Consider the following 10,211-nt stretch of genomic DNA (forward strand, 5'->3'; position numbering starts at 1 on the left):
TCCTCACAAGGTGGTCTTGACTTGCTTTACTGACCATTCTCTGACCTCCATGGCTAAAACCCTTAATACCAAGAAAATATGCTTAAAATTCCCTCACAGGGAATAAATGTAACTTCCCTATGTTTTGTAGGAAGAGGGTTGTGGAGGCTGTTTTCATGTCAGTCCTTGACAATGGTGGTGTTATTTACAGACAGGCAGCCCCTACAACCCTCAAAAAGGTTTAATGCCATTCCAGAGGAAGACAGAGTGTGTTTATTGTGTGACTTTGGTGAAACTGAGAACGAGATTCATTTTCTGTTTTACTGTCCGATTTATGATGGCTTAAGGGATTTATTTTTTAGGAAAAAATAAATGGTTAATGCAGACTTTTTCTGGTTTGATGATTTTGGAAAAACTTGAGTTCTGTTTCAGAAAAGGAACTTTTGCCATAGCAGATTTTATCTGCAAAGCCTGGGAGAAAAGGCAGAATTTATTGTTTACTACTGAGCTTAGAAAAGATCATGCAACCTTATAATTGTTATGATTTTATCTTTTTTTAAAACACTGCAGTTGTATCACTGGTGTCTTATAGGATAAACCGTTTCTTTTGACTGCTCTTGCAGCTTCTGCTGCTTGACTTTCAGAAGTAGGCTAAGGGTCATCGTGAAATTCTGATGAGGGAAATAAGCTGACAGAATGCAGCACAGCCAGCTCTGTTTGCATTGCTACATATATATCTCATAGGACAACAATATGTGATCCATTTTATTTTACTGTCCTACCCTTAGATTCTCCCCAGAACAACCAAGGAGAGTAGTTAACAACAAAGAGTGAAGTAAGGTGAGTCATGTCTACCCTATCCTTGGAACAAAATGTAGCACAGATCTGTATGATGGCATCAGAAGGGATTGAGAAGTGGCTATACTAGAGACTTCAAAGTAATTAATGGGTTAACTCCATATACCTGTGTGTACCCTGCACCACACCAGGGGTTTAAGATAAAAAACAAAACACAGATGTCAAAAAGGAAGTTTGTCTCAGACTCCCATCTTCAATCAACACAATAGTACATTATGCACAAAACGCACCATACTCTGCCCTGTGCCATGCTCTCTTAATATTAGGTTGGTATTTTGGATAATAAAAAATAAATAAAGATAAATAAATAAATGAATAAATAAACAGCTGTATGCCCTGGCACACTCAAAAAATGGCAAGCTCTGTGCATGCAGTTCTTTTTCTAAAATCTCACTCCTAACTTTTCTGGAAAGTTGGCAGCCCTGGGCTTCTCATGTTTATTTTTCTATTTTTGTTACTGTTCACATATTTATTATTTATCTCTGTATTTATTGTTTTGTATGCTTGTCTCTGTTAACACCTGTATGTGTCTTTGTATTTAAATTAGACAAATAAAAAAAAAACATTTGTCCCATTTTAGGACTGATTCTGGATTCTGGATCTGCCAGAAAATACACGGACCCATTACGACTCAGCCTTGAAATATCAGTTATTGTTTGTTTAACATATTACTGGTATGGAGTGTGGGCCAGAGTATCTAATAGTAACACTTTAGTTAATTACCCTGTAAAGTGAAAATAGATCCATATTTAGGTTTGTTGTATGATAGGTCACTGTGTTATGAGCCCCCACATCAAATTTCAATCAAATAAAACATCTTTAAGTTTATAAAATTGAGCTTCAAAATCTGGAAAAATGACACTGGGCTTGTGATGTCATGAGCCCACAGTAGAGATCCACCCCACCCCTCTGACACAACAATGTAAAATCACAAAGCAGTTCATCTCAGTACAGTCTGTTGTTAGCTGATGTTACTGCCTTTATTGAATGTTAAAAATCAAATGCTGTTTTTTGTTCATTGTGAGGTAAATTTGCCTAATCTATCAGCCACAGTAGTCTATGGATTATTTAAAGTATTACAGCAGAGTTATCAATCATTAAAATAAAGGAGGATGTTTCATTATTAAGATTGTGTTACTTATATATTCCTTCTTTTTAATGTAGAGATAAAACAATATCATCTTTTTTCATCATGATCATATGTATGTGCGTTAATTAACTTTTAATTTGTTGATTCATATTTTAAACTGAGGGGAGCGTCAGTAAATATCCCCCCATCCATCATCTGTACCAATTATCCCATTTAGAGTCACAGGGGCCTGGAGCCAATCCCAGCTGTCAATGTGTAATGTGATTTAAAAAAAAAAAAAAAAAACCCACACCAATACAGAATAGGAATATTTGATACTAAACAGCATGATATTTATTTATTCAACCTTTATTTAACCAGGTGAAAAAACCTCATTGAGATTAAAAATCTCTTTTTCAAGTGTCCTGGCCAACACAGGGAGCAGCAGAGTTACAAACAACGAGCCAAGCACCAGCACGCTGAAAGAGAAAACAGCAAGTATTTATTAAAATCAGCAATCAAACACAATCAAAACAGACAGTTGTTACTGCCTCCACGTCAACCAACCTCCTCTTAAAAGTTTCCAATGAGAAACAGCTCACTACATTTTAGGTCTTTTGAAATCATTGGCAAAGGGAGCAGCTAATTTAAAGGCATTTTTTCCAGATTCAGTTCTGACCCAGACTGGAAAGATCCTGAGACCAGAGATTATGCGTTCCACAGTTCTTCAGAATGATGTAGGTCAGAAGGTAGAAGAGCAAGAATAGCCTTGTAGACAAGAATATACCAGTGTCTAAGTCTACGTGATGACAAAGAAGACCAACCCTTATGTTCATACAAAAACAATGAGTGAAGGATTTGAAGTTTGTGATGGACCTCAAAGCAGTTTCAGTTTTAACCTTTTAACCAGCTGCTGAATGTGAGGAGTAAGAGACAGGGAATCATCAATCAAAACACCTAGGTATCTATAACACGAAACAACCTCCATCAGTGAACCCTGAGTAGTGACAAGCATTGAGTGGTAAACAATTTTCAACATGTAAATAAAATACACATTCTTAACTATGTGCTTCAAAGAAAACTGAACCTCCTTGAGCATCACGTTATTGTCATATTATTGAAATGAAGAACTGTAAAGGTTATTATTGTTGTTAAACTGCAGAGAATGAGCTGTATATGAAGCTGCATGAAGACTGTAGCGATATACAGTGATAATGAATAAATATTATCAATAAACCTGGAATAGTATCGATGGTAACAGGGCACCACTGCTTATGCGGATTTGTTATTTAATAAATTGTAATTAAAAAATATAATTATTAATTAATTACAATTTTAATTCAATTATGAATCAATCTCATACCAGCTACCGTTGGTACCAGCTGGATCGGACCCTTGATTCCTGGAGCTGGTGGGTTCTGCAACAGCACGAAGGTGGGTCTCTCAGAAGACTTTCTGACAAACACAGCAAGATGGGTCCTTTCCAAGGATTCTTATCTTCGTTTCAATTCTGCCCGCTTGGGTTCTGATACCCAAGGTCTTAAAGCAAAAAAAGGGAGGACCAAGTCCATCTGAGTTTTCCCTTGTCTTGGAGATCAAATGTCATCTTGTGAACCACTCTTCATCAAATAGTAATTCAATAAGAGCATGTAGGAATAACAAATGGTTATGAAATTCTACAATATGACATCAATTAAACCTCCACAAAGATAAAAATGAACATGCACATAGCTGGCCATTTAAACATTTAAACTAAGTAGCCGATTAGGACACAAAGGGGATATGTTACGTGGAGACATGTGTGACCGATACTGGACAATAGATGGAACTGTTGGTCCATGGAAGACATCTGGATTAAAATCAAAAATGAATTTCTCAGCCATCTTAAATGATAAAGAAATATGGAATATAACATTGGGTTTCATGTGTGCAATCTCAGATAAACATTTCCTGTTAAAAAAAACATGATGTTTACAGTAGTTATGGGACTTCCAGCCCACACAGAAAGAGCAAGAGATATTTATGATCACCATCAGGTTTTGTTGTTTGTCCAGATAGGAAGCTATTGTCCAGGGTTTCTCTGATTTAGGATCCAAAGTTCAAAAGGTCTAAAGTTTTTACAACTTTGGCAAGACACATATAGTCGGTGAGATGGCTCTTATTCCAGCCATCCAATCAGATATCTTCAGTGATCTCTCCTGAGAACTGTATTTTATCCCAAGTGTCAGGTTCTGCCACATGTTTAGGAAGTCTAAGCATTATTTGCATGGACCCTTATGTGCCTGTCCAGAAAATGTTTCATGGTAAATGATCTTCCACAGGTACCACAGGTGTACGGCTTTATACCCGTGTGTGTAAGAATGTGTTTTTTCATAACTGACAGTTGACTGAACCTGTTCCCACAGGTGCTGCAGGAGTAAGGCTTCTCACCTGTGTGTATTCTCATGTGGACTGTCAAATTCTGTTTAAGTCTAAAAGATTTGTTGCAAGTTGTACAGGTATGTGGTTTTTCACCTGTATGGATTTTTAAGTGAAGGTCCAAAGTCCTTTTAACTGTGAATGATATTCCACAGGTATCACAGGTGTATGGCTTTGCACCTGTGTGAGTTAGAATGTGCTGATTCAAAACTGATTTCTGATAGAATCTTTTTCCACAGGTGCTGCAGGAGTAAGACATCTCACCTGTGTGTTTTTTCATGTGGAGTGTCAATTCTTTTTTAAGTCTAAAAGATTTGTTGCAAATTGTGCAGGTATGTGGTTTTTCACCTGTATGGATTTTTAAGTGACGGTCCAAATTAGTTTTCTGTGTAAATGATTTTCCACAGGTATCACAGGTGTATGGCTTTGTACCTGTGTGAGTCTGAATGTGATAATTCAGACTCGGTTGCTGAGTGAATCTTTTTCCACAGATGCTGCAGGAGTAAGGCTTCTCACCTGTGTGTGATCTCATGTGGCGTGTCAAATGAGGTTTCTGTCTAAAAGATTTGTTGCACATTGTGCAGGTATGTGGTTTTTCACCTGTATGGATTATTAAGTGATGTTTCAAAGCATATTTATCTGTGAACGATTTCTCACAGATATCACAGGTGTACGATTTTATACCCGTGTGAGTGTGAAGGTGCTGGTTTAAATCATATTTTCTTGTGAATGATTTCTCACAGGTATCACAGGTGTAAGGCTTCTCACCTGTGTGAGTAAGAATGTGAAAAGTCAAAGTTGATTTATGACTGAATCTTTTTCCACAGGTGTTGCAGGAGTAAGGCTTCTCACCTGTGTGTGTTTTCATGTGGGATCTCAAATCAGATTTTTCTCTGAAAGATTTGTTGCACATGGTGCAGGAATGTGGTTTTTCACCTGTATGGATTTTTAAGTGAATTTTCAAATGACCTTTCTGTGTGAATGATTTCTCACAGGTATCACAGGTGTAAGGCTTTGTACCTGTGTGAGTCTGAATGTGATAATTCAGACTTTTTAGCTGAGTGAATCTTTTTCCACAGGTGCTGCAGGAGAAAGGCTTCTCACCCGTGTGTGTTCTCATGTGTCGTTTCAATTCACAGTTATATGTAAACCCTTTTCCACATTCTTCACATGAATACAGCTTCTCATCTGTGTGTTTTTTGCCTCGCTCTTGTCTTGGTTTTGATTTTACAGTTATCTCTGAGTCTTTCTGCTTGCTCTCTTTGGGATCTTGATTCTCAGCAACATGAGAGTTGTGAGAAAGAAGCTGGTGTTCATGTTGTCCATCTACTTCTCTTTGCTCACTTTCCTCCTCCTTAGGAGTCATAATCAACATGTCAGTCTCCTCCTGTTTGATCTGCTCTTCCTCCTGCTCCTCTTTCATCTGTGGAGGCTCCTGCTCCTCTTTCATCTGTTGAAGCTCTGGCTCCTCCTGGTCCAGACTGGACTTCCTCTCCTGCTGACAGAGCTGCTGCCCATCCTTCTCCTCCTTACACACATGTTGCTGTTGGATGTCTGGAGATACAAAAACAAAACAAAGTGAGAGGAAACATGTCATTAGCCCCCCCCTTGAAAAGTTTGAGAACCCCTGGCATAGAGCAAATAGTCCTAATAATAAAACTGTAAAAACAGTGAATGGCTATAAAGGCCTAAATTTTGACATTCAGGCTTTTATTTTGAAATGTTCACTTTTCCCAGTGGGTCACATGATTTACTTTTCCTCAAGTATTTCATTGAAACAAAATAACAACATAATAAAATCAACAAAAAACAGACCATCTCTTTCGAAAATATCGTTTTTTCCCTTTTTGTGACTAAAATGAAAAAAGAATAGAAAACATCTTGTTTTCCCTTTTTTTCCATTCTCTGTCAAAAATTTGGGGAAGAAAATCAGAATAACAAGAGTTTGTCCTGTTTATCCATAGATTTTTCCCTGCTAAAGTATTCCTACAAAACATAAACTTGATATCACATGAACTGGTTATTTTGTGATAACTTACCAGAGACCACCTAACATCTTTTTGGACTTGTTCATTTACAGAGGTATTCTGGTCAAAATGTTGATTTTCATTAACTCATATTTAACTCCAGACTTCTCCATTTGCTTTAAAGATGTTGCTTTTGGTGTTTTTGATTTACAGACAAGGGACAGACACAAACTTTGTTTTGGCTATATTTTTTGTTTTTACTGGCCAAATATCACATCTGTAGAAGTAAATTCAGTGGCTTCAAATATCTATTCAAAGTTTTCATATCAGAAGCTCAGAAAATATATGGACTCCATTAAGTTCTCACAAAAAGCCAAAGCATCAAAGACTTTGCAAATAATAAAAATAAATTTATAGAAAGTGACTGTGCTGGCATGAAAAAAGACAATTTGACAAGCTATATTGTTTATTTCATACATTTTGTACCAGTTAAGTTTAGTGCCTTGTTGCCCGAAGTCGATACTGCCTTTCTCTTAGAGGTATTCATTGTCTCACGTTTCTCATGTTTATTTTTCTATTTTTTATTACTGTTCCAATATTTATTATTTATCTCCATATTTATTGATTTGTACGTTTGTCTCTGTTCACTCCTGTGTGTGTCTTTGTATTTTAAATAGACAAAAAAAAAGTTTGTCCCGCTTTATTGAGTCTGGTATTAAAAAGGAACTACACAGAATTGCAACTTCAGCTGAAATTGTGTGGGGTTGCTGAGAGCTGAACTGTGGAAGAAGTCCTGAAAATAGCTGAAAAAGCAAAATAATAGCTGAAACTAGCATAAAATGCCATAAAAGTAGCTGAAAATGACATTCAGTAGCTAAAAAACAGCTGAAAGTACCTTCAAATCAGGTGCAAATAGCTCAAGAATAGCTGAAAGTAGCCTCAAAATAGCTAAAAATAGCATAAAAATAGCTGAAATACGCATTCAATGGCCGGAAAAAGCATAGAAACAGCTGAAAACAGTCCATGCAGTTTGATGCTACATTGTGTTTTACTCGTAACGGTTCTCTCCTCATCTCTCTCCATACTCGCTGTCTGTCCATCTGTCTCATATCCGACTGCTAAGTATTTGCTTGTTAAACAACCAAAGGGAACTACAGTATCTACGGGAGGAATTATTAAGCTGAATTTAACATCATTTTGACTACGAGACTTTATAAAATCTCAAGTCTCAAATCTCAATCCCAACTCGATTTTGAAGCCTCCAAGGGGTGAGTGGTGTGCCTGGCGTATGCTATTACTGTTTAGGAGGGGGCCGGGTGAATGTTTGTGGAAGTAAAGGACAAGTTGTGTGCTGCTTTAGTGTTCCCCTGGGAACAGATTCCCGGATATATGTCCCTCTTTCTTAAAAAAAAAAAAAAAAAAAAAAAATCAGCATTTCAGTCAAATTCATGCAATTTCCACGATTTTTGCGTCAAATTGTAAATTCTGTTTTTACAGGCCAATTCTGTGATTCTGTCCGTGATTCCGTTAACGCAGAATTCATAGGGCCCTAATGAGGTAATACTGCCCCTCAACAGTAGGTGGCAGAGTGACAAAGGTGGATATGTTTAAGTGATCAGGGAAGGACTATTTGTCATCAAAGAAAAAAAAATTGGACATTCAATTTTTGATGTGCTACTGGTGTCTTACAATAGGTGGCGCTACAGCAAAACCATTCAATTAACACTGAAATTTGCAGAGAGGCAGACCCTGATCATGAAATTTAAAGGTAATTGGATGCGTCAACACAGTAAGAACTAGAAAAGCACTCAGAGGGCGCAGATCTCTGCCATGAGCCCTATCTCCCAATAGTACAGAACCTTTTAAAAAATTCCTGGATCCAGATGGTGATCTGGATCACTACCAAAATCTAATCAGTTCTTCCTTATGCCGTTTCTGGTATTTCCTGGAAATGTCATCAAAATCCATCCATAACTTTTTGAGTTATGTTGCTAACTAACTAACTAACTAACTAACAAACCCTGCCGATCACATAACCTCCTTGGCGGAGGTAAAAATGTAGAAATGACCCACTTCCTGTCCAATGGCGAAGGATCAGAATGGCTGACATGGCCGCTGGGGCATCTGTTAATGAAATATGTCCGTGTTGTGACAGATATTGATGAGTTCAGGTCAAAGTCAGAGCATAATAGGTTAAAAAAAAAAAAAAAAGATTGGAACGGATGGAATTGGATGATCAAACCTGACGCTCACTAACATCAGACTGATAGAAACTTTATTGACCCCGCTATGATTTAAACATGTTTCTTCCTGAGAGACAGACTGCTCCTGCTGTCTGACTTTAATTTATTTCATAATCTAATAAACAGAAATAACTGACTTCTAACCCACCCAGCAAAAAGAACAGTTGTACAGATGTTAAAACAGCGTTTCCACTCTGTCTGAACAACATCTAGATTTAACAGAAAACTGAAAAGTGAAATGCAGTCATTTAGGGTCGTTGAAAAGACGTCTCTATAAAGACTTCCCTGTAATATGGTTATATTTTAAACGGCTATTATCGGGCTAAATTTGACTAAATCAGGCGGACAAAAACAGCTCAATTTCCTACCAATATCTTTTGACTGAATTAAGGCTATGACAGACCAACAGTTTAAAAACGTATAAATAATATAAAAAGTATTAGAAATAGTTAAAAAGAGCACAAGAAGCTGACGAGTATGATCGTGGAATAGTTAAAATAGCCCAAGGAATGCCAAAGTTATGAGGAGTTGAAGAAAGACAAGATTGTGAAATGATGCCATCTGTTTGACATTGTTAAACAAATTTAAATATTTTAAAAATTATCAAAGTTAGAAATGAGAAAAGTTATAGCAGTCGAATGACGAAGAAACTGAACTTTTTAAAGGTCAAACGGTGTCAGTGCGACGAAGTATGAAGGAGGAGATAGCGGACGACGAAGAAGAATGATTTAAAAAAAAAAAATGGCCGACGCTAATATCAATAGTGTGGACCCATTACGACTCAATCTAGAAATATCAGCATATTGGCCCAAAATTTGTCTAAATAGCAACATCTCTGAGCACAAATACAGAGCAAACATCCTATTTCCTCACCTATTGAGTGTAAAACGATGTAAGGGTTCCAAACAGTATCCAGCTCTCTGCGCTGAACGTTGATCTCTGCCTCGTCCTCGACGGCAGCTCTTGTAGCATCGTCACATTTTTCCTCAGCTGCAGCAGTTAGCTGCTCGTTGGCGACATCTCTAAACCTCTCCACTAAAGACATTGCTGTCTCACTTAGTGTACTGTTTGGCTTGAGCCTTCGTCTCTACAGTCAGAAACTTTGACAGAGACGAAGCGGAAGTCTGTTCTTCTTCGTCCTCTATCTTGGGGCTTATTGGCGGTTGGCAAACAACGAAATGGTGCAGTTCCGCCACCTACTGGTATGGAGTGTGGGCCAGCCTGATAACACTTTAGTTAAGACCCTGTAAAGTGAAAATAGATCCGTATTTAGGTTTGTTGTATGAAAGGTCACTATGTTATGAAACCCCAGGTTAAAAAAAAAAAAATATATATATATATATATATATATATATATATATATATATATATAATTTTTTAAAACTTTCTTTTCATTTCATTTTATTTTTTAACAGAGAACAAAACTTTGTCATGGGTGTTACAATTACAAGCACAGGTCTTTTCCATACAATCTGGAGTACAGTCGTACTTTTCTTAATTTTTCTTATACATAATCCATTTGTTCCAAAGTGCCACACATTTTCCTAACTCCAGGGATAGCTTTCCTACTGCATGCCACAATAATTTTTAACAAGTACTTATCCTTATGTGGAACAATCTGAGGTATTTTACCAAGGTACAGTGTGACAAATGAGTAGCCTAGATCCACCCCCATTA

General features: G+C 37.2%; 1 protein-coding gene across 3 annotated transcripts; it reads right to left on the minus strand.

The window, feature by feature from the left end:
* Positions 1-2,277: 2,277 nt before the first annotated feature.
* Positions 2,278-9,639, minus strand: LOC121528642 (gastrula zinc finger protein XlCGF57.1-like). Of its 3 annotated transcripts, none has more exons than XR_005993490.1 (3): positions 9,408-9,639; positions 3,270-5,878; positions 2,278-2,385 (listed from the first exon to the last, which is right to left on the minus strand). XR_005993490.1 is itself a non-coding variant. In XM_041816165.1 (3 exons), exons 1-3 carry the CDS (start codon positions 9,577-9,579, stop codon positions 3,411-3,413), a joined length of 1,329 nt encoding a protein of 442 aa, XP_041672099.1. In that variant the 5' UTR covers positions 9,580-9,639; the 3' UTR covers positions 2,303-3,410. The 3 variants fall into 3 exon arrangements, 2 of the variants coding, with proteins under 2 accessions (XP_041672099.1, XP_041672098.1); XM_041816165.1 differs by having other exon boundaries at positions 2,303-3,445; positions 4,757-5,878; XM_041816164.1 differs by having other exon boundaries at positions 2,303-5,878.
* Positions 9,640-10,211: the final 572 nt, after the last annotated feature.

This window comes from Cheilinus undulatus, linkage group 20 (assembly GCF_018320785.1).
Source record: "Cheilinus undulatus linkage group 20, ASM1832078v1, whole genome shotgun sequence".
Taxonomy (NCBI): Eukaryota; Metazoa; Chordata; class Actinopteri; order Labriformes; family Labridae; genus Cheilinus; species Cheilinus undulatus.

Excerpts from the sequence above, each read along its gene's own strand:
- LOC121528642 (XM_041816164.1), bottom strand. The coding sequence starts at position 9,579 with ATGTCTTTAGTGGAGAGGTTTAGAGATGTCGCCAACGAGCAGCTAACT. Across the intron at positions 5,879-9,407 it reads CATCGTTTTACACTCAATAG|ACATCCAACAGCAACATGTG; the intron begins GTGAGGAAATAG and ends TTGTATCTCCAG.